Here is a 24,256-nt window from a genome sequence, read left to right as displayed (position 1 = left end):
TGATACGTAACATGCTCTTTGCCGATGATGCTGCTATAACCTCGCACACCAAACAGCAACTACAAATTCTCATAGACCGCTTCTCTAAGGCATGCAAGGACTTCGGGCTTACCATCAGCCTAAAGAAAACAAAGATCCTTGCCCAGAACGTAGTGGAGACACCAGTTTTTACCATCAACACTATGGTTGATCCAGTTAATATCAGGGAAGTTAAAATCTCCCATTAGTACTATCTCACTATGTTTACAGCTGGCTGCAATCATTCTACATAACTGCTCCTCCAATTCTTGCTGACTTCTGAGGGTGGGGGGGGGGGGACCTATTATACAAATACTGTCAGTGCCCATCCCATCTTGTTTCTTAGTGTTACCTGTGTGGCCCCACTGGACAATCCCTCAGAAATATCCTCGTGGTTGCTATGTCCTCTTTCATCATGAAAGCAACGCCCCCCCCCCACCTTTCCTGCATCTCTGTCATGCCTATTAGTGTCCATAGCCTGAAATACTGTGTTACCAGTCCTATTCTTCCCTCAACCGTGTTTCTGTAGGGGCTATGATATCCCTATTCCCAGATCCAATGCATGCCCCAAAGTTATCCGCCTCCCAAGCCTCTAAAATTCATTGACTGCAAACATTAACTCCAGTACTCTCTCCACCAATGCTACCTGACTTACCAAGTCTCTTTTATTTTCTTTTACCTATTTGACATTTGTAAGATCATCAGTCCTATTACTTTGATGGTTTGTAAACACCCAAGTTGTTTTTTCAATTCTTTATATCCAACATTAAAGTTTCTTAGCATCGCAATTTTCCATTGTAAAAGATGTCAGCAGAAAAATAAAACATGAAGCAAGTAAGATATAAACCTTAAATTTCTAAAGTTTAAACATGAAATACCATCAGTATGCAACTCTGCTGATCCAAATTACGAACTAAATCTATCAGCAGGTAAATATATTAAAACTGTCCAGTACAAATGCGCAAGAAGATAACTGGTTGGTTTAATTTACAAATTACATTGATATTCCCAGGGATTTGAAAGGAAAGTAGCAATGTTGGGCTATTTAGATTATTCATTCAGAAACAAATATTTAAAAATCATATGAAGAAAAATATACATTCATAGTCCTTCTGTTTTCTCTTCTAAATCAGAGTTGAAGCCAGTTACACTTACCAAACCAAAACAGTAAAACAGACAATAATATTTCTGTTAAGAGAGCCAGGCTAGAGTACACTGAAACTACTTGTGACAAGCTACATCTTCTTCATAGTTTATCTTACTGTAACTGTTGATCTGCTGCAACTGTGATCGTATGAAGGAGCATAGTAATGGGGCTGTGTTTGCAGAGCCATTTACTAAGGAAGCTGGCATACATTCTCACATTACACCTTGTGATAGTCCATTGTAAACTGCAATTAAAATGCAATGAGGGAAACAAAATGCAACTCCATCATGAACAGTTCCAAGTTTGGCTACAAAAGGAGGAGGGTTGCGCATGGGGCTAGCAACCCCACCCTATAAAAACCCAGAGCTATATAAACACCAACAGAAGATCCAAAAACCTCAGCCCTGGGAGAGGAAGAATACACCAAGAAATTGGACTACACCTGGTGACAAACAGAAAGACTGGCCAAAGATAGAGGATTCTGGTGAGTTGTTGACGGCGGCCTATGCCCCAGTAGGCGTGATAGGCTGGAGAAGAAGAGAAACAAAATGCGCACCAGTTCAAGATTAAGGGTAAATAAATAATTCCACATTATTCACAACAATCATATAGGAAAAAAAATCCTTTATTTCTAACACAAGGAAATACCACACAGGACTTGATTGGGTCAAATTCATATTTAAATTACTTGCATTGTTCTTGTGTATCCCATCTCAATAATGCTTCATAATAAAAAAAACACTCTATATAACAGCTTTTAAATAAAAATTAAGCCAAAATTAGGATTTTATTTCTGCAAGAAAACACTTCTAAAAGCAACTTCTTTATCTGAAAGTGTATCCACATCGTTAATGGCTTGAGGTGGTAATCTGAGCCCAACACAGAAATGGCACCTTTCAGCGCTGGTCCTCAACCAGATCTCTGTTGCTTGCAATTCATTGTGTGTTTACATACACTATATGCACAGGAAAAAAAAACATTACTCTTAATTAACCTTTCATTAGTTAAGCCAGTTAACAGCAAATTACAGGCATTTTCTTCAAAAATAGACAGAAAGGATAGAGTCATACCTAATTGCTTCATTTTTGCATATATTCCAAGATCAACATCATATAAACTGAGTAATTGAGAGTAAAGTTATTTGACTATTTGTATAATTTAATTCAAATAAGACTTCTTGCATCCTCTCATAAAATAGCAAGCAAGAATAAGAGGTCTGGGGGATATCAAACGGGTGGCATGGTAACATTATGGTTAGCATGCTTTACAGTACAAATGACTCAGGTTCAATTCCCGCTGCTCTCTGTAAAGAGTTTGTACGTACTCCCCATGACCGTGTGGGTTTCCTCCGGGTGCTCCGGTTTCCTCCCACGGTCCAAAGGTGTACCAGTTGGTAGGTTAATTAGCCATTGTACATTGTCTTGTAATTAGGCTCGGTTTAAAGCAGGGATTGTTGGGTGGGGCGGCTCAAGGGGCTGGAAGGGACTGTGTTTATTAATTAACCAATTAAGATTCTAAGAGCAGGAAAGTGTCAAAGAAAGGTGACCCCTTAATGATGGTTACGGATAACAGAACTAAAATCTGTAAACTTCTCGACATTATTTAACTTTACTGTTCTATGAGGGGCATAGATAGGGAGATAATCAGTCATCTTTGGGGAGTCTAAACCCAAGAGATACAGGTTTAAGATGAGAGAAGACATATTTAACAGATATCTGAGGGGTAAGTTTATCACACCATGGATGGTAAGTTTATGGAACAAACTGTCAGAGGATGTGGTGGAGCCATACATGCATGTCAGTAAGATGTTTGATAATGTCTCTCATGGTAGGTTGATCAGGAAGATTAAGGTATAGTGAATTGGTGGTTTGCGTTCAGAACTGACTTGCCCGTGGAAGGCAGAGAATAGTGGTGGAAGGGTGTTATCATGGCTGGAAGCCTGTGACCAGTTGTTAAAGGCATCCGTTAGTCTTGCGAGACCATGGATCTGCGCCTGGAAAATCTTCACTCTCCAGGGCGCAGGCCTGGGCAAGGTTGTATGGAAGACCAGCAGTTGCCCATGCTGCAAGTCTCCCCTCTCCACGACACCGATGCTGTCCAAGGGAAGGGCATTAGGACCCATACAGCTCGGCACCAGTGTTGTCGCAGAGCAATGTGTGGTTAAGTGCTTTGCTCAAGGACACAACACATTCCCTCGGCTGGGGCTCGAACTCACGACCTTCAGGTTGCTAGTCCAATGCCTTAACCACTTGGCCACGTGCCCACACATAGTTGTTAAAGGATACAGCAGGAGTATAGATCTGTTACAGATATGGGTGGAGAGATAGCAGATGGAGTTTAATCTAGGCAAAAGTGAAGTGCTGTATTAGTCATACTGCAAATAAAAGGACCATGGCCCAACATCCACAATAGCCAAGATGCTTATCCAAGATAGTCTCATGTGCCCAAGTTTGTCTCGTATCCTTCTAAAGCAGGGGTTCCCAACCTGAGTTCCACAGACCCTTTGGTTCATGGTAGGGGTCCATAGCATAAAAAAAGTTGGGAACCCCTGTAAAGCTTTCCTGTCCATGTACAGTACCTGCCCAACTGTTATTGCCCTTAGTACAGGACTGTTATTGCCCTTAGTACTCCCTTAGTACAGGAGTTCCCAACCTTTTTTTTATGCCATGGACCAATACCATTAAGCAAGGAGTCTGTAGACCCCAGGAACCCCCGCTCTAGCAGCTCATTCCATGTATGTATCACACTCTAAGAAAATTGCCCCTCAAATTCCCATTAAATCGTCTCCCCCTCATCTAAAGCCTACACCTTCTTGTTCTTGATTCCCCAACCATCATGCTATTTATGCCCTACATTTTATACACCTCCATAAGATCACCCAGCAGTTTCCTTTGCTCCAAGGAAATCTTAGCCTGTCTAATCTTCCCCTACAAGTCAACAGTCAAGAGTAAAGAGAAAGAATCCTGTTTGAGGCTGAACACTCAACAACACCAATGTACAGAAGGGTTTTGGGGTCCCAGTCCAAACTTCCCAAAGGCAACACAAGTAGATGCAGTAGTAAAGGCAGTGTATAGCATGCTTGTCTTCATCACCAGAGGAATGTATGGATCTGGAAATTATACTGCAAATGTATGTGTAACTAGGCCTTGGTTTCACTGGCTGCTGAGGTGTCTAAAATGGCTTCTTTGTATGTTATATAAAATCGGTTTTCTGTAATAGAGTTCTCTCTCTCCTGCTTGTTTGGGTTATATTATAGATAAGGGAGGGAACGAACCAATGAGTGTCCACGTTATTCTTTTTGTGGGTGATATTCTATCTCATATGGCTGGGGACCGTGTGGTTTGGGGGTTTTTCGGGCGGAGAAGACAGAGAAAGGCGGCATTCAAAGGCGCTCTGGTCGACCACCCGAGGTGTGGTCCTGTGCGGGTCATCGGAGGCCGCGGATGGAGGGTCGAGGTTCTGCAGAATATTGAGCTCCAACGAAACCTGAAGTGCACTGACTTTTAGAACTCAATTCGAACTTTGGCGCCTTTCTTCGTTTTATTCTTTTAGAGTGTATTCTTTGTTAACTGATATCCGCAGTAAGATTTATAAAGTGTACGTATTTAACCGCTTATGGTGTTCTATCTGATCTGTGAATTGGGTGTTTATGCTGCCTCAACATAAACTGGCTTACGTAGTTGGCTGGTTGCAGGGTTTCCCTAGACACTGAGGAGCAGGATTTGTCTATAGCCTTACATATAAAACTTTGGTTAGGTTGCACTTAGATACTACATACAATTCTGGTTGTAAGAACGGTGTGAAGGCTATGGACAGGTTTTAGAAAAGGCGTCAAAGCTGGTGTGCTCTACTGGTAGCGGTGTGGCACGTTGTCCAGGCTGAAGTGAGTGCTGCCCCCCAATGTTCGCACAGCAGAAGACAAGCTAAATTGTGGTCGACTGCAGATCTCTGTGGCATTCATGGACTCAGGGCCTCAAGCTGTGGTGTTGCCTGTTTACACCTTCCAGGGGCAAGGCATCGGAGCTGGTATGCTCCACTGGCAGCAGTATGGCGCAGCATACAGGCTGGAGTCAGCGCTGCCCCTTGTGTTTGCTCAGCTGAAGACAAGCTGGATTGTAGTCAACTGCAGATTTCTGCAGCATTCATGGATTCAGAGTCTGTACTAATTTTCTGAATGGCTGTATTTTACTGATATCTTACATGTAGCTGCTATCTTGTATGTGCTATGTGTGCTTTGTGCTGTATGCAAATGTTGGTATTGTGTTTTGCACCTTGGCCCCAGAGTAACACTGTCTCATTTGGCCGTATTTATGTATGGCTGAATGACAATTAAACTTGAATTGAAGTTACCAGGGTGCTGCCTGAAATAGAGGGTGATAAAGTTTATAAAATTATGAGTGGAAGAGATAGAGTAGACCAGGGATTCCCAACCTGGTTAATGGTAAGGCACTAGTGCATAAAGAAGGCTTGGAAGCCTTGGAGTGGACTGTCAGAATCTTTACTGAGGGTCAAAATGTTTAGTACTACAGAATATGGATTTAAGATGAGGGGGGATGTTTGAAGGGGCTGTGCAGGGCAAGTCCTTTTATACAGGGAATGACAGGTGTCTGGAATGAGCTAGGTAAGTGGCACTGAAAACAGATATGATAGGCACATGAAATTACTGGATATATCGATCATGTGCAGGCATAAGAGTTTAGTTTTATTTGGCATCATGCTCGCTAAACATCATAGGCCAAGGAGCCTGTTCCTGTGTTATACTGTTTTACATTTAATGTAAAGTAGCGGCCTTCTTTATCTACGCTTCTTCATCATTCAGGAAGCACTCTGCTCTATCCTTTTAAGTCCCGAAGAAATGGTTTCTCCTTGCTTACTCTGAAACAGTCTTATTTATTTACTTATTGAATATTCTGTGGCACCAATTCTGCTGAGTTCCGAAGTAAAAGTTTATTAAAGTAAAGGACATTTAATGATAAAGATTATTCAAAAAAAACAAAGATATGAAATCAACTGGTATATAAATCACCTTCAGAAATCAGCTGGTCCACAAATGACCTTCAGTAAACCTAGGGCATGTTCCCATTTGCCCTTTTGTGGTGTGAACACATTTAATACAGATTCCTGTATTAGAAGTGTGGCAGAAGTCTGCATGTGCAGATAGAATTCACTTGTATAAAAACAATGATTACAAACTAAAAGGAGAAGAAATTGTTTTCTTCAGCCATGCTACAGACAGAATTAAATAGAATATATCTGAATTGTCGTACCTAAGATGATGAGCAATCCATACTGCTGACCTACAAGAGGGGAAATATGGACGTTCACATTAATGCTCAGCACAGTAATAGTGCAGCTTTGCTTATATTTAAGTGGCTTTACACAGACATGAGATCACAGAAACAAAGATGAAAAATATAAGTCATTTGATCCTTTGAGCTTGCTCGATGGCTGATCATTCAGATTCACTATCCCACTCCAACTTTCCTCCCCGAAATCCCTTGCTCAAACTAGTTCTAAAAACAATCCCTGGATCTTTTATAACTATCTGGGAAATGTGTTTTCATCTCATTCTTAAATGGCTTTTATCTTCATACTGTGATGCCTTCTCCTGGATATTCCCAGCCACCAGGAATATCCATCCTGCATCTTACCTGTGCAGCCTTGGCAGAATTTTGTAGGGTTTTATGCGATCCCCTAACCTGTAGTGAATGCAAGCCGCTTCATGGGATGAAAGGCCTGTACTGTGTTGTAATGTTCTATGTTCTACATGTCAGTCCTGCCATCCAGGAACTAAGTCTGGTGAACCTTTTCTGAAATCCTTCCATATCAAGAATATCCTTCTTTAGATGAGGAGACAAAGAGTGCAGAGACCAGTCAATGTGTGGTCTCACTGTACATTGCAGCAAGCATCAATTAGTGCAGAGAGCAACACTTGTGTGGCCCAGCTTTCCTACTTACCAATATTCCTTCCTACTTGACTACCTGCTGCTGAAACAAGAAAAAAGAAACTGTTTAGACATCATTCTACAACCTACTTGGGTATGATTCATGGAATTTTCTAACCAGTAGCACTGTGAGAAAACATTAAGTTTGCAACAAAATCTTCAGCCCTTTGTCATTTCCTCCTAAAACTACTATCTTTTGAAGAGCAATTAAGAGTCAGCAATAAATGTTGAGGCACCAAAATTAATTTCAATATGGGCATTGAAATACTCAGAGCGTGGTGAGAGAGTGGAAACAAGCTGTCAGCGGAAGTGGTGAATGCAGGTTCGATTTTAGCATTTAAGAGAAATTTGAATAGGTACATGGATGGGAGGGTGTGGTCCAGGTGCAGGTCGATGGGACAAGGCAGATTAAGGGTTTGGCACAGACTAGGTGGGCCGAAGGACCTGTTTCTGTGCTGTAGTGTCCTAAGGTTCTTTGTTTAAGATGTTACAGTTTGTTCAGAAAAAAGTGCAAGGTAACATCTTATTTGAAAAATTTCCCAAGGAAGGTGCTGTAGGAATGTAGGAGGTTGTTGAATTAAAAATTGATAAAGAGGATGTTTTAGAATGGGTTGGCTGTACTTGAATAACACCTAGTCCAGATGGGAAGTACCCTAGTTCTAGATGGGGAGAAGTTGCAGAGATACTAGTAATCGTTTTCTGAACATTTCTGCTTGCGGAGTACCAGGGAAGTGCAAGTACAAGCCAATCCATTTAACCTCAGTGGTGAGAAATCAAGCTCAGAATTCACAGACACTTGGATGTGGGAATACAAGGAAAGAGTTAAATTTGATTGCTTGGTATAATAAAATAAAATGGAAGTTTGAAAGGCAGAATGGAGTAAGCCTAGAAAATGGGAATGTTCTGAGAAAGTAAAAGGAGTACAAGTCTACAGCCTTGTGAGCAGATAATGAGAAATACATGTTTGTCTAGGGAGAGTGAGATCATTGTGCAAACACAGGTACCAAATGGTACCTTATCTTGGGAAAGTACTGGGGTAATGGGCTTTGAAGGGTAGTAAAAGGGCATCCTTTGATGCAAATCAGAATGGAGGGGAGGGAACCATGTTGACTGTGCAAAATTATCTTGTATTTCCATTGTTAAAATTTAAAATAATCTCGCAGTTACTAAGACTAAGAATGCAAAACTACTTACAAGTAGTGGTAATTGCAGTTGTAGGAGTAATCTCAGATGCTGTAAATGAGGGAAGATTATAAATTACTCACTACTTTAATGAAAACATAAACATAAAAGGATCCATTACTACAAAATTGTGCATTTGAAAATTTGCAAGGATAAATGAGGACAGTTCACCTCAGGCCTACAATTATGTACTGTACAACACAAGATGCAACCTGAAAGTCAAATGATCAGTATGCAAGCTTCTCCAGGTGCTGGAAATCCATAGCAACACCCACAAGATGATGGAGGAACTCAGCAGTCAGGCAGCAACCACCAGAAGGAATAAACAGTCAACGTTGCTGGCAGAGAACTGGTTCAAATGAAGCTTATTGTCATTTAACTATATACATGTATACCGTCAAATGAGACGTTTCTCTCAACCAGGGTGTAAAGCACAGATGTACACATAACAATAACATGAAAGTTAGGATAAAATCCACATATGAATTATGCATAAATAAACAAAATAAAGTGCATTAATTAAATATTGTAAGATATATAGCAGATTAACCGGTGACACTTCAAATGCAATGTGGCAGGGAGTTCAGAAGCCTAACGGCCTGAGGTAAAAAAACTGTTTTTCATTCTAACCTGCCTGATGTAGGAAGTCAAAATGGATGCTGGATGGATGGGTGGGATCCTTGATAATACTAAGGGCTCTGCGTATGCAGCGCTTCTGATAAATGCCCCTGATAGATGGTAGGGAAACACCCATGATCCTCTTAGCCGTTCCCACAGCCCTCTGTAAGGACTTTTGGCCCAATGCTCAACTGCTCCCATACTAGGTAGAAATGCAACTTGTCAGGATGCTCCCAATGGTGCTCCTATATATAAAAAAAGTTCAGTCCTGAAGGTGAATCTCAGTCTAAAATGTCAACTGTCTATTTCTCTCCATAGATGTTGCCTGACGGCAGCTTGTGTGTGTAGTTCTGCAAGTTAGTTTTCCTGGTCCAAGAATGTTAATGCTTCCTGCCAAAATAGGAATTCCTCAGTGAATGGACCAGAATGCTCATATTCATATCCCTGAACAATCCCAAGACTGCACTAACCCTTTCTCTAACTACTGTCTTGGAACCCCCACTCTACTTCAATTCAATTCAAGTTTAATTGACATTCAACCATACATGAATACTCATGAAAACAGCCAAACGAGACAGTGTTACTCTAGGGTTATGTTACAAAACACAGTACCAACAGTCTTACAGAGCACAAACACACAAGATAGCAAGCGCAAATAGTATCACAATCACACAACAAAAGAGTCCTAAAACTCGTGCTATCAATCCACCGTTGACCACAATGGAGCCCGTCTCCCACTGAGTGAACACTGGGTGGGGACGGCAGCACCAACTCCAACCTGGACGTCGTCATGCCATACCGCCACTGTGGTGATCATGGGACAGGAGGCCTAGGGAGAAAGAAAAGGAGGAGGGGGTAAGCCCAGAGGTTGGGCAAGGGGTATAGTGGACAGAGGGAGAAAGAGAGAGAGAAAAAGAATGTGTGAATAAATAACGGATGGGGTACGAGGGAGAGGTGGGGCATTAGCGGAAGTTTGAGAAGTCAATGTTCATGCGGAAGTTTGAGAAGCCTGTCCCATGATCCTCTCATATCCCTTTTGCCAATCAACTGTCCAGCTCTTGGCTCCATCCCTCCCCCTCCTGTCTTCTCCTATCATTTCGGATCTCCCCCTCCCACTTTCAAACCTCTTACTAGCCCTTCTTTCAGTTAGTCCTGACGAAGGGTCTCGGCCCGAAACATCGACTGTACCTCTTCCTAGAGATGCTGCCTGGCCTGCTGCGTTCACCAGCAACTTTTATGTGTGTTGCTTGAAATTCCAGCATCTGCAGATTTCCTCGTGTTTGCGTTTTTAAATGATTTTTAAAATTAGTTTTGACATTAGTGGGTGAGAATATTGAGTATTCAACTTGCCAAAATTAATGGAACCTAGCAACATAATTAAGAACATAATGACACTAAAGAGTGACAAATCTCCTTGGTTTAGAGTCAGAGTAATGCACCATGGAAATAGGCCCTTCAGCCCAAATCTGGAACTCAAATCCAAAACTCTAAGGGATGCAGACTCAGATGATACTTTTAAATGCTAGCTCGAAACCTATTTGTTTCACCTTGCTTTTAATTAACATCTTTTTCCTCTTTAATTCTTATGTTTGTATTTTATTCTATTGTAAAGCCGTTTGGACTACATCGTTTATATGAAATGTACCCTATAAATAAGTTGTTATTATTAACCCATTCATGCCAACCACAGTGCCATCAAGTTAGTCTTATTTGCACAGGTTTGGCCCCTGTCCCTCCAAACTCTGTTATGGAGGGGTTTGGAGGGACAGGGAAGATTGCCTCTTTTAAATGTTGCCAGTATACCCAAGTTTTCAAAGTAGGTTATTAAAAACATTTCATAAACTCTCATTATAATTTTACAAATCACACACCTGACACATCAGCTCTGGCTTTCTCTCTCTCTCTCTAAACATGCTACCTGACTTTGATATTTTCTGTTTTTAGCTTCTTTCCAAAGTTTTTTTCAATTAAGGAACTGTTTTGTTAGATAAGAACACTATGAACATCATTCAGCTATTTCTGAGAGTGGCATAGTTGTTGTATCTGGTAGAATTGCTGCTACATTGCTCCAGTGACCTCGGTTTGATCATGACCTCCACCACTGTGTGGCATTTGCTCATTCTCTCTGTGACTGTGTGAGTATACTGGTTTCTTCCCAAATCGCTAAAGACACGCAGGATTGAAGATTAATTAGCCACCGTAATATTGCCTCTAGTGTTTTGGTGTCATTCAGTCATAGAGCACAGTTTACTCCGGCCAATTTTCTTGCACTCTTTCAAGTTTATCAATATCTTTGCTGCAGGTAGGTGACCACAACTGCACATAGTCCTCCTAAATGAGCCATACCAATGTCTTAAATAACTTCAATATAACATCCCAACTACTGTACTCAATGTAATACACACAAAATGCTGGAAGAACTCAGCAGGTCAGGCAGCATCTATGGAAATGATAGTCGACATTTCAGGGCCGAGACCCTTCTTCAGGACAATACTGAAATCAACACTCTGATTCATGAAGACCAATGTGCTAAAAGTTTTCTTGACCCTACCTACCTGTGATGCCATTTTCAAGGAATTACGTATCAATAGGCACAGGCTCTTTTGTTCTACCACACTCCTTGGTTCCCTATTGAGTAAGTCTTACCCTGCCTGGTTTGTCCTACCAAAGTGCAGCACTCTCCTACTCCAACAGATAAAGTCCACATGAAAACACACAAAAGTCCTGACGAAGGGTCTCGGTCCAAAACGTCAACTGTACCTTTTCCTAGAGATGCTGCCTGGCCTGCTGCGTTCACCAGCAACTTTGATGGGTGTTGCTCAAAACATTCAATATTTACATATTTTTATCAGATATTAGAAACATAATATGCATTAAAAATATCCTCAGGATAAGAAATGATAACTCACCATTTCTGCATATAGGTGGTGGTGGCTCAAAATTGTTATTTTCCATACAATAAATTGTAGAATCTCCAATCATTACAAATCCTGGATTACATTTGTAGACAACTGCATCACCAAATTTGTGTACGACTGAAAATCCTACATATACCTGGCCATTTTCTGGTGTTTCTGGACGAAAACACCTAACAACTGATAAGCATTGCATTAGACACCACAGACTCAAGCAAAAAATAATTTAACATGATTGTAAGTATACACAAAAACAATGAAGAAAAATCTGGCTCCCTTGAAGAAAGGTAGGTGGAATTATAAAAGAAAAAAAATGTTCATGGCAAAAGTTAAATATTTAACAACTGAACAGAATACTTGCAGTTTAAATATTTAAGTACTAAATATTTAATAGGTATTGTCTGAAGTGTTTATACAGAATAGATTGGTTTGATTTACTTATTTAGAGATAGAGCACAGAACAGGCCTTTCTGTCCCAAAGAGCCATGCCACGCAGCAACCCACCTCTTTAACTGTAGCCTAATCGTGGGACAGTTTACAATGACCAATTGACCTAATAACCAGTATATCTTTGGAACGTGGGAGGAAACCGGAGCAACTGAAGAAACCCAAGCATTCGCAGGAAGGACGTACAACCTCCTTACAAAACGGTGCTGGAATTGAACTCCGAAGTCCGACAACCCGAGCTGTAATAGCATTGTACTAACTGCCACACTATCATGAGAAGGTTGCCACTCTGAGAAATTGAGCAAAAGGTTTTCCACATTCACTGGAAGATGGAAGAGTAAGAGAGGATCTTGCTGAAAGCAAGGCTGTGGCTAGTGGGACTCACGAGTAGATGTTGAGAAAATGTTTCCTATAGCTGAACGGTCTAGTTTGGGATGACATCGCCTCAGAATGAGAGATTGGCTATCTAAAAGACAGGTGAAACTAACTTCCCTTGTTATAAATTAATTCACGTAAATCAGCTCAGGTAACAGAAACTACCCCTTATTAAATTCATAAATGACTACCAAAAAAAAACTGAGATACAGAACAAAAAGTGGCTCTTAGAAATCTATGGGAGAAAAAAACAATTAAATAAATACAAAAAAGGAAAAGAAACAGCAAATTTTGTCAGGGGTTCATGTTTCAGAACTTCCCAATATGGCAGTTTTCTCAGCACACAGCCTCTCTCAAATATGCAGTGTATTGTGTAATTTAAAAGACACAGTAGAGTAGTGATTAGGACAACACTTTACATCACAGGTGACCCGGGTTCAATTCCCACTACTGCCTGTAAGGAGTTTGCACGTTCTCCCCGTGACCACGTGGGCTTCCTCTGGGTGTTCCAGTTTCCTCCTACAGTCCAAAGACCTATTGGTTAGTAGGCTAATTGGTCATTGTAAATTGTCCTGTGATTGGTTTAGGGTTAAATTGGGGGATTGCTGGACGGCACAGCTCAAAAGGCCGAAGGGCCAATTCCACACAGTATCTCGATAAGTTTTTTTTAATGTTAAAGATTTCCTCAAAAAGGGCATATCAGCTCATCCTCAGTCACCAAAAGGAAATTGATCTGCAACACCTTGAGCTCACTGAGAACTAAGCAAAATAGCATCCATTGCAATCAAACAAATGCTACTGGAAATTTAATTGTATTACAGATATTTAGGAGGAAGTACTAATGTTACTGAAAAGTTCAATTATGCATTGGTTATCAGCAGCCACCGATTTAACTTTATAAAATGATTGAATATTGTCAGAATCAGAATCAGGTTTAATATCATCAGCACACTGTATGTCATGCAATTTGTTAACTTTGTGGCAACAGTACTATGCTATACATGATTAGAGACAGACACGAAAAAAAACTGTGAATTACAGTAAATATGTAAAATAGTTAAATTAAATAAGCAGTGCAAAAAACTAGAAATATAATAGTGAGGCAGTGTTCGTGGGTTCAATGCCCATTCAGAAATCGGAGGCAGAGGGGAAGAAGCTGTTTCTGCATCTTTGACTGCGTGTATTCAGGCTCCTGTACCTCCTCCCTGATGGTATCAATGAGAAGAGGGCATGTCCTGGGTGGTGGGCGCCACCTTTTTGAGACATTGTTCTTTGAAGATGCCCTGCATACCACGGAGGCTAGTGCCCAGGATGGAGTTGACTAATTTTACAATTCTCTGCAGCTTACTTCGATCCAATGCAGTAGCCGCCACCTCCCTTCATACCAGATGGTGTTGCAGCCAGATAGAATGCTCTCCACGGTACATCTGTATAAATTTGCAAGTATTTTTGGTAACATATCGACTCTCTTCAAACTCCAAAAGAAATATAACTGCTGTCTTGCCTTCTTTATAGTTGCATCGATATGTTGGGGTTGGGTTTGGTCCTCAGAGATATTAATACCCAAGAACTTGAAATTGTTCAATCTCTCCATTTATGATCCCTCTGCTGAAGTCCACAATCAATTCTTTGCCCTTACTGACATTGAGTGCAAGGCTGATGCTACAACACTACTCAACCAGTTGATCTCCACAATTAAAGTCTACATTGGTTTAATGGTTCCATTTTATATTAGAGAATGTATACAGTATACAACCTGAAATTCTTACTCTTCACAGACATCCACCAAACAAGAGAAAACCCCAAAGAATGAATGACAGAAAAAATGTTAGAACTCCGAAGCCCCCACCAGCCCCTCCCATGCAAAAACAGAAGCAAAGCATCAACTCACCCCCCACTTGTTCCATCCAGAAGCATCAACCCCCACACCACCTTCAGGCAAGCAACAGCAAAGCCCCCAAAGAGACTATGATCTAGATCCATCAAAAACTACAGCCTATAACCCTGCACTTCAACATGCCAGAGGCTCTCACTAACAAGGGAGAGAGAGGTGTCACCCCTTCCACAGTGAGAGGGGAGACCAACAGATTGCTGTTTGGTCTCCATTGGCGGACAATTTTAACATAGCTTGCTCTAAATTTGATATTTAAGTACTGATTAAGCACTTCAAATACAAAACCCCTTCCGTCTTCCACTCTCAAATGTGATGTCCAAATTCCCTGCTTAATTCTCTAATTGAACTTGAATACAGAAACTGAGCTAAAGCCTGAATTATCATTCACATACTAAATCATTGGTCTGTGCCAATATTGAATCTATCCACCTTGGTTACAAAATCTTTAATTATGAATCTATAAAGTAAAAATAATTAGTTCATCTGGTATATCTCCACTTCAGGGCAGCCTCAAGCAAACATGCACAAAAGTCAGCTGATTCTGGAACACAACTTCTCAGGAAGATTGTCCACATCTGATTGGGCCCCATGAACAGTTCTTTCAACTGTCTGTAATATCATGAGAAGTGAGTTCATCTGGATGAAGACTGGCTTCTGTGACAGCGACGACGGTGAAGAGACAGACGAGATCATTAGCACCTCGACTTCATCATTTGCATGCAGTCCTTTTTAAAAAACAAGGGTTTGTTTTTTTTTGCAGCTTCTATCTTACCTTATACCTTATCCTTTTCATGCAGAATAGAGACAACTTTTGGAGTGGGGAAACCATACCACCAGAACTTGAGTTTTAAGAAAAGTGGTCACTTAATGCAAAATACTTGTAGTATAGAAAAACAATAAATGGAACATGATAAAAGGTTAATATTCATCAAACTGATTTTTAGCCAGCAGCTCAAACCTTGTGCATGTTTAACAATTTTGTCGCTTTTTTTTGAACAGCGGCTGTTAGCTATCTGTTTTTGACCCCTTCCATTCTGCATCTGAAATCCTTTTATTAATTAAATAAACCTGCCTTCTACTCACCACTTTAGAAACAGCTTGTCCCTTTGCCATCAAATTTCTGAACAGACAAACAACCATGTACACTACTTAACTATTTTTGTACTACCTAATTTATTTTTATATATTTCTTAATGTAATTCAGTTTTTTGTGTACTGCTCCCACAAACAACAAATTTCATGACATTTGTCAGTTATATTACCTGATTCTGATTCTCTATCAGACATCCTATCTAGTCACGTGCAGTTTGCCAACTCCAAACCCCACTGCTTTCTTCACCATGACAGGAAATCGTTTAAGATCTTTACTCCCACAGTTTTGATGAATGAACAGAACCAGAAATATTAACAACTTCATTCTCCATTGATGATGCCTGATTCACAGCCAATTTCCAACATTACTTGTTTCTCATTTACATTTCCTGCAACTGCGGTACTTGTATGTGACATGGTTAAGCAGTGGCTGTTTGTGAAGCTGACCTGGATAACTTCAACATGAGTATTAATTCACAAGCTGTTCTTCACTTTCCCACCCTCAGCTGAGAAAATGCCAAATTAAATTTTATACTGAACTTATATACCTTTGCATGTTGGAATATTCTTGTTCCATTGTCCAGTTGCCCCACATATAAGAGAACTTGAACCAATTAATGAGAAATCATTAATACATGAAAACTTTGCAACCATTCCATATTCCCAGAATCCTCCTTGAGGTGGTGATGGTGTTAATCCATTATCAATGCTTGGAAGGTCAGGACATTTGATAGCTGGGAACAAATCAAATTCAGTTAACGTTCTGAATAGAACGTCCGATCAAAACTTCAAATTTCGAAGTAAATATTATTACCACCATGTATAACGCTGAGATTAATTTTCCTGTGGGCATACTCAGCAAATCTATAGAATAGTAACTATAACAGGATCAATGAAAGATCAGCTAGAGTATAGAAGACAACAAACTATGCAAATTGAAATATAAATAAATAGCAATAAATAATAAGAACGTGAGATAACAAAATAAAGAGTCCTCGAAAATGAGATCATTGGTTGTGGGAACATCTCAATGGATGAGCAAGTGAGCATAGTTATCCCCTTTGTTCAAGACCCTGATGGCTGTGTGATAGTAACTGTTATTGAACCTGGTGGTGCGAGCCCTGAGGGTCTTGTACCTTCTACCTGAAGGCAGCCGTGAGAAAAGAGCATGGCCTGAGTGGTGAGGATCTCTGGTGGTGGATGCTGTTTTCCTATGACAGTGTTTCATGTAGTTATACTCAATGGTTGGGAAGGCTTTACCCGTGATGTACTAGGCCAAATCCACCACCTTTTGTAGGATATTTAACTTCATGGTTAAAAATGAGTCATCCAGTATACAAAGTGATGCCAATCAAAACAGTGCAGCAAAACAGAGGCTGCAAACCACTCCAAAAGAACAACACAGACCCAACAGGAATGACAGCTGTAGTGCTAAAATGCCGTAGTGCATAAAAGGCAAGGCAGGGTGTTGTGGGAGATGGAGAGATGGTTGTGGTGGAAGGTAAAGAGTAAAGGACAGCTATTAACATTTTTATTAAATTAGTTCTCTGCAAATTGGTTCTACTGCAAAGATCCATTTACTCCTCATCTCCGTTTCCCAGATATACAGCTTGGTAGGTGGACTGAAACCTTACGTGAGTAGTGTTCCCACAGTAAAATGAGGCATGGAATTCTAAGATTTTGAGAAAAGAAGAAACTATATGCATAAAAATCAGGTTGCATACTGAAAGTCACCTGACTTCTCATTTCAGTGAATCATTTTATCTCTGCCATTCCCCACAGGTACAAAATTAGTCCTCTCAGCAACATAACCATGGGCCATCCACTCTCTTGACACGACGTATGCCAGTGATATTAAACCTGATACTAACTTTGATTGACTCCATTATCCCTTAATTTCTCAGATTGCTTGTCTAATATCTACCACTGGATGAGCAGAACTCTCCACCAACTAAATACCTGGGTGACCATAGCTGGTGCCTTCGTTTGTGTTTCAACCTCTGCCCCACAATGACCAATTCTATCCTGTTTTCTTGGACCTGTATGAAACTGAACTGCAGCAGTCATGGCACTATAAGGTTTTGATAATGCATTATTACAAATATTGACCATTTTCACTTCAGATTTCTATCCTTAGCTAATTCCATCTGCTGCTGAAACATTCAGCCAGGCCATTATTACTTCCAATTAGAACACAGAATGTTTAACAGTGCAGACCCTTCAGCCCACAATGTTGTTCCAACTTTTTAACCTACTCCAAAATCAATATAATCCTTCCCTCCCACAATTCTGTCACTTTTCTATCATCCGTATGCCAATTCTGTTATTTTCTTGTACAGGTTCTCTCATTCTACATTTTGTATTCTTTCAGGCAAAACTCTGCTCCCCATCTGAACGACACGGTTCCTTTCACCTAGCATGACTGTGCATGCCGGCCTAAAATGAATCTCTGCTAATAACATAATTTTGAATTTCACGGTTAGTTTTCAGTGGCAGCCTTACCCCTCATCAGCTCTGGTCTTCTCTAAGCTCGAATCCCTAATGTATTTGTGTTCCATCATCATCATGTGCCATGTCATATGACGTGAGCGATCCTGTGCCATGTCGTATGACGTGGGCGATCCTGTGCCATGTCGTATGATGTGGGCGATCATGGTCTATCCATGACCGTGATTGATCCTGCCAAATGTTTTTACAGAAGTGGTTTGCAGTTGCATCAACCCATCAGTCCACCTAATTTAATCACGCCACTATTTCTGGCTATGATTATATACTCACTGGCCACTTTATTAGGTACACCTGCTCATTAAAACAAATATCTAATCAGCCAATGATGTGACAGTAACTCAATGCATAAAAACATGCAGCCATGGTTAAAAGGTTCAGCTGTTGTTCAAATCAAACATCAGAATGGTGAAGAAATATGATCTAAGTGACTGACCATGGAAAGATTGTTGGTGTCAGATGGGGTGGTATGTCAGAAACTGCTGATTTCCCTGGGATCTTCACACACAACATAGAAACATAGAAAACCTACAGCACAATACAGGCCCTTCGGCCCACAAAGTTGTGCCGAACATGTCGCCACCTTAGAAATTACTAGACTTCCCCATAGCCCTGTATTTTTCTAAGCTCCATGTACCTATCCAAAAGTCTCTTAAAAGACCCTATCGTATCTGCCTCCACCACCATTGCCGTCAGCCCATTCCACTCACTCACCACTCTCTGCGTAAAAAACTTACCCCTGACATCACCTCTGTACCTACTCCCCAGCACCTTAAACCTGTGTCCTCTTGTGGCAACCATTTCAGCCCGGGGAAAAAGCCTCTGACTATCCACATGATCAATACCTCTCATCATCTTATACACCTCTATCAGGTCACCTCTCATACTCCGTTGCTCCAAGGAGAAAAGGCTGAGTTCACTCAACCTGTTTTCATAAGGCATGCTCCCCAATCCAGGCAACATCCTTGTAAACCTCTTCTGCACCCTTCCTATGGTTTCCACATCCTTCCTGTAGTGAGGCGACCAGAACTGAGCACAGTACTCCAAGTGGAGTCTGACCAGGGTCCTATATAGCTGCAACATTACCTCTTGGCTCCTAAATTAAATTCCACGATTAATGAAGGCCAATACACCATATGCCTTCTTAACCACAGCGTCAACCTGCACAGCTGCTTTGAGCGTCATATGGACTCGGACCCTAAGATCCCTCTGATCCTCCACACTGCCAAGACTCTTACCATTAATACTCTATTCTGCCATCATATTTGACCTACCAAAATGAACCACTTCACACTTATCTGGGTTGAACTCCATCTGCCACTTCTCAGCCCAGTTTTGCACCCTATCAATATCCCGCTGTAACCTCTGACAGCCCTCCACACTATCCACAACACCTCCAACCTTTGTGTCATCAGCAAACTCACTAACCCATCCCTCCACTTCCTCATCCAGGTCATTTATAAAAATCACAAAGAGTAAGGGTCCCAGAACAGATCCCTGAGGCACACCACTGATCATTGACCTCCATGCAGAATATGACCCATCTACAACCACTCTTTGCCTTCTGTGGGCAAGCCAGTTCTGGATCCACAAAGAAATGTCCCCTTGGATTCCATGCCTCCTTACTTTCTCAATAAGCCTTGCATGTGGTACCTTAGCAAATGCTTTGTTGAAATCCATATACACTACATCTACTGCTCTTCCTTCATGTGTTTAGTCACATCCTCAAAAAATTCAATCAGGCTTGTAAGGCATGACCTGCCCTTGACAAATCCATGCTGACTATTCCTAATGCAAACAACAGGAATTCTGCAGATGCTGGAAATTCAAGCAACACACATCAAAGTTGCTGGTGAATGCAGCAGGCCAAGCAGCATCTGTAGGAAGAGGTGCAGTCGACGTTTCAGGCCAAGACCCTTCGTCAGGACTATGTTAGTCCTATGTTAGTCCTGACGAAGGGTCTCGGCCTGAAACGTCGACTGCACCTCTTCCTACAGATGCTGCTTGGCCTGCTGCGTTCACCAGCTTCTTTGATGTGTGTGACTATTCCTAATCATATTATACCTCTCCAAATGTTCATAAATCCTGCTTCTCAGGATCTTCTCCATCAACTTACCAATCACTGAAGTAAGACTCACTGGTCTATAATTTCCTGGGCTATCTCTTGAATAAAGGAACAACATCTGCAACCCTCCAATCCTCCGGAACCTCTCCTGGCCCCAATGATATTCAAAGATCATTGCCAGAGGCTCAGCAATCTCCTCCCTCGCCTCCCACAGTAGCCCAGGGTACATCTCATCCGGTCCTGGTGACTTATCCAACTTGATGCTTTCCAAAAGCTCCAGCACATCCTCTTTCCTAATATCTACACGTTCAAGCTTTTCAGTCTGCTGCAAGTCTGCACTACAATCACCAAGATCCTTTTCCATAGTGAATACTGAAGTAAAGTATTCATTAAGTACCTCTGCTATTTCCTCTGGTTCCAAACACACTTTCCCACTGTCACACTTGATAGGTCCTATTCTTTCACGTCTTATCCTCTTGCTCTTCACATACTTGTAGAATGCCTTGGGGTTTTCCTTAATCCTGCCCACCAAGGCCTTCTTATGGCCCCTTCTGGCTCTCCTAATTTCCTTTTTAAGCTCCTTCCTGTTAGCCTTGTAATCTTCTAGATCCCTAACATTACCTAACTCTCTGAACGTTTTTTAAGCATTTCTTTTCTTCTTGACTAGATTTATTACAACCTTTGTACACCACGGTTCCTGTACCCTACCATAACTTCCCTGTCTCATTGGAATGTACCTATGCAGAACTCCACACAAATATCCCCTGAACATTTGCCACATTTCTTCTGTACTTTTCCCTGAGAACATCTGTTCCCAACTTAAGCATCCAATTTCCTGGCTGATAGTCTCATAATTCCCCTTACTCCAATTAAACGCTTTTCTAACTTGTCTGTTCCTATCTCTCTCCAATGCTATTGAAAGGAGATAGAATTATGATCTCTATCTCCAAAATGCTCTCCCACTGTGAGATCTGACACTTGACCAGATCTGACATTCTCTAGAGTTTACAAAGAATGATGTGAAAAAGAGAAAAAAAACATCCAGCGGATGGAAACATCTTGTTAATGAGACAGGTCAGAGGAGAATGGCCAGACTGGTTCAAGATGATAGGGAGGCGACAGTAACTCAAATAACCACACGTTACAACAATGGTGTGAAAAGGAGCATCTCTGAATGCATAACATGTTGAACCTCAAAGTGGGTGGTCTACAGGGGAAGAGCACACAGGTTCTATTCTGTACCTAATAAACTGGCCTTTGAGTGTGGATGCCCATTCACAAACAAAAAAAAAATTGCAGATGCTGGAAATCCAGAGCAACACACACAAAATGCTGGAGGGACTCAGCAGGCCAGGCAACATCTACAGAGAACAGTAAACAGTTAACATTTCAAATTCAATAAAGTCAGAGGGCAGCAGAGATCACAGAGGGGGAGCAGTGAGGAATAGCTTCACTGAACTCGTGTCGAAGGGAAAATTTAAACTTCTTCAGGGTAGGGATACCTCAAAAAAACTTTGCTGTAGTAGTACCTAGTCCCAAAACATTAACTGTTTACTCTTTTCCAGAGATGCCGCCTGGCCTGCTGACTTCCTCCAGCATTTTGTAGATGCCCAATGTTCCGGCTCAAGGATACCCTTCACTTTCTCAGCCTCTCTCTTCTTCAAGGTGCTTTTAAAGCGTACTTTATTTTAAACTAAGTCCTTGCCCATTTTTCTAAACTTTATCTAAATTGATGTCAAATTTTATTTGACACTACTCCCAAAAAACGTGTTACAGTGGGTTAATTCATTCAAAAATATTTTCTAAATACATGCAAGTGATGTTGCCAAAATACCAGTGAGACCCCAACAATTTGGATCTGTTTCTGAAGGATTTGAATCTGCTAAAGAGCCAGCAGAAGAGACTTAATTAGATTGCTTTCAGTACAGAGGGGTTTCAGCTACATATTTAGACTGGAGAAATTGGGGTTGTTCTGCTTGGAGCAAAGTGAGCAACTTATCTACAAAAGGATGTGCTAGCATTGGAGATGGTTCAGAGGAGGTTCACGAGAACGATCTTGGCAATTAAACGGTTAATGCATGAGGAACATTTGATAGCTCTGGCATGTACATGTTGGAGTTTAAAATAAGGGGAATATCAGGAAACCTATCAAATATTGAAAGGCCCAAAAAGAGTGTTTCCTATAGTGTGGGAGTTCAAGACCAAGGGCATAGCTTCAGAATGTCAGGATATCCCTGTAGAACAGAAATGAAGAGGAATTTCTTTAGCCAGAGGGTGGTGGATCTGTGGAATTTGTTGCCACAGATGGCTGTGCTTGCCAAGTCATTGGGTATGTTGAAAGTGAAGGTTCATAGGTTTTTGATTAGTAAGGGTGTTAAAGGTTACAGGGAGAAGGCAGGAGAATCGGGGTGGGAGGAGTAATAAATCAGCCATTATGGAATGACAGAGAGGACCCAAGGGGCAGAGTGGCTAAATTCTATTCATACGTATAACCATATAACAACTACAGCATGGAAACAGGCCATCTTGGCCCTTCTAGTCCGTGCTGAACTCTTACTCTCACCTAGTCCCAGCAACCTGCACTCAGCCCATAACCCTCCATTCCTTTCCTGTCCATATATCTATTCAATTGAACTTTAAACGACAACATAGAACATGCCTTAACCACTTCTGCTGGAAGCTCATTCCACACAGCTACCACTCTCTGAGTAAAGAAGTTCCCCCTCATCTTACCCCTAAACTTTTGTCCTCTAATTTTCAACTGTTGTTTGAATCTTCCCCACTCTCAATGGAAAAAGTCTATCCACGTCAACTCTATCTATCCCCCTCATAATTTTAAACACCTCTATCAAGTCCCCCCCTCAACCTTCTACGCTCCAAAGAATAAAGACCTAACTTGTTCAACCTTTCTCTGTAACTTAGGAGATGAAACCCAAGCAACATTTTAGTAAACCTCCTCTGTACTCTCTCAATTTTATTGACATCTTTCCTATAATTCGGTGACCAGAACTGTACACTTCTATGGTCTTATGGTCTTAAGACCATAAACAATAGCATACAACTAAAATGTAATCTTTCCATAAGCCAAGTCAATCATCCAGAACAAAATACTCAGCCCTCTAGTCAAAAGGGAACTAGTACTTACTTTCACATGTTGGGACCTGACCATCCCATCCACTGGCTAAACACAACCGGTATGATCTACCAACCATCATGTACCTATATAAAGGGAAATAATAATCCACTGTTTAAACAATCAATTCACACAGAAGAAGCTGGATAAATTTAGTCAGCACCTGTAATAACTATAGTTGATTTGAACAATTTCTATACCGACTTGCAAGATTTGGTTTAATTTCACACTTAAAGGTGAAGAAGGCAAATGCAATGTTAGGAGTCATTTTGCAAGGACTAGAATATAAAGGCAAAGGTGTAATGTTGAGGCTTCATAAGGCACTGGTGAGGCCTTGCTTGGAGTATTGTGAGCAGTTTTGGGCCCCTTATCTAAGAAAAGATGTGCTGACATTGGAGAGGTTTCAGAGGAGGTTCACAAAACTGATTCCAGGAATAAAAGGCATTTGTAGACTGATTGATGGCTCTGGGCCTGTTCTTGCTAGAATTCAGAAGAATTGGGGAGGGGGATCTCATTGAAACCTATTGAATGTTGAAAAGCCTTGATAGTGGATGTGGTGAGGATTTTTCCTATAGTGGGGGAGTCTAGGATCAGAGGACACAGCCTCAGAGTAGAGGGACATCCATTTAGAATGGAGATCAGGAGGAATTTCTTTTGCCAGAGAATCTGTGGAATTAGTTGCTGACAGCTGTGGAGGCCAACTTATTGGGTATATTTATGGCAGAGATTGATAGATTCTTGATTGGTCAAGGCATGAAGGGATATGGGAAGTAGGTAGGAGATTGGGGCTGAGAGGGAAATGGATCAGCCATGGTGAAATGGTGCGGCAGACTCAATAGGCCAAATGACTTAATTCTGTTCCTATATCTTTAATTAATGAAAGGGTTAACAGTTGTTCAATCCCATGATTCTTCAAGATT

General features: G+C 41.1%; 1 protein-coding gene across 5 annotated transcripts in view; it reads right to left on the bottom strand.

Annotated features, from left to right (window-relative positions):
• Positions 1 to 1,821: 1,821 nt before the first annotated feature.
• The window catches only part of LOC140209565 (C4b-binding protein alpha chain-like), a 43,320-nt gene continuing 20,885 nt past the window's right edge, over positions 1,822 to 24,256 (bottom strand). The window contains exons 4-10 of one of the 5 annotated variants that reach the window (XM_072277833.1): positions 23,349 to 23,422; positions 16,182 to 16,367; positions 11,820 to 12,005; positions 8,305 to 8,343; positions 7,124 to 7,153; positions 6,433 to 6,462; positions 1,822 to 2,120 (exon numbers count right to left, since the gene is read on the bottom strand). In XM_072277833.1, coding sequence (XP_072133934.1) covers positions 2,101 to 2,120; positions 6,433 to 6,462; positions 7,124 to 7,153; positions 8,305 to 8,343; positions 11,820 to 12,005; positions 16,182 to 16,367; positions 23,349 to 23,422 — 565 coding nt within the window. In that variant the 3' untranslated portion in view covers positions 1,822 to 2,100. The remainder of the gene's footprint in view (positions 2,121 to 6,432; positions 6,463 to 7,123; positions 7,154 to 8,304; positions 8,344 to 11,819; positions 12,006 to 16,181; positions 16,368 to 23,348; positions 23,423 to 24,256) is intronic. The other 4 variants (XM_072277834.1, XM_072277835.1, XM_072277836.1 and 1 more) reach the window with 4 other exon arrangements.

Source organism: Mobula birostris, chromosome 14 (assembly GCF_030028105.1).
Source record: "Mobula birostris isolate sMobBir1 chromosome 14, sMobBir1.hap1, whole genome shotgun sequence".
Classification (NCBI taxonomy): domain Eukaryota; kingdom Metazoa; phylum Chordata; class Chondrichthyes; order Myliobatiformes; family Myliobatidae; genus Mobula; species Mobula birostris.
Note: the sequence above shows the minus strand (reverse complement) of the source record. Positions and strands in the feature narration are given on the sequence as shown.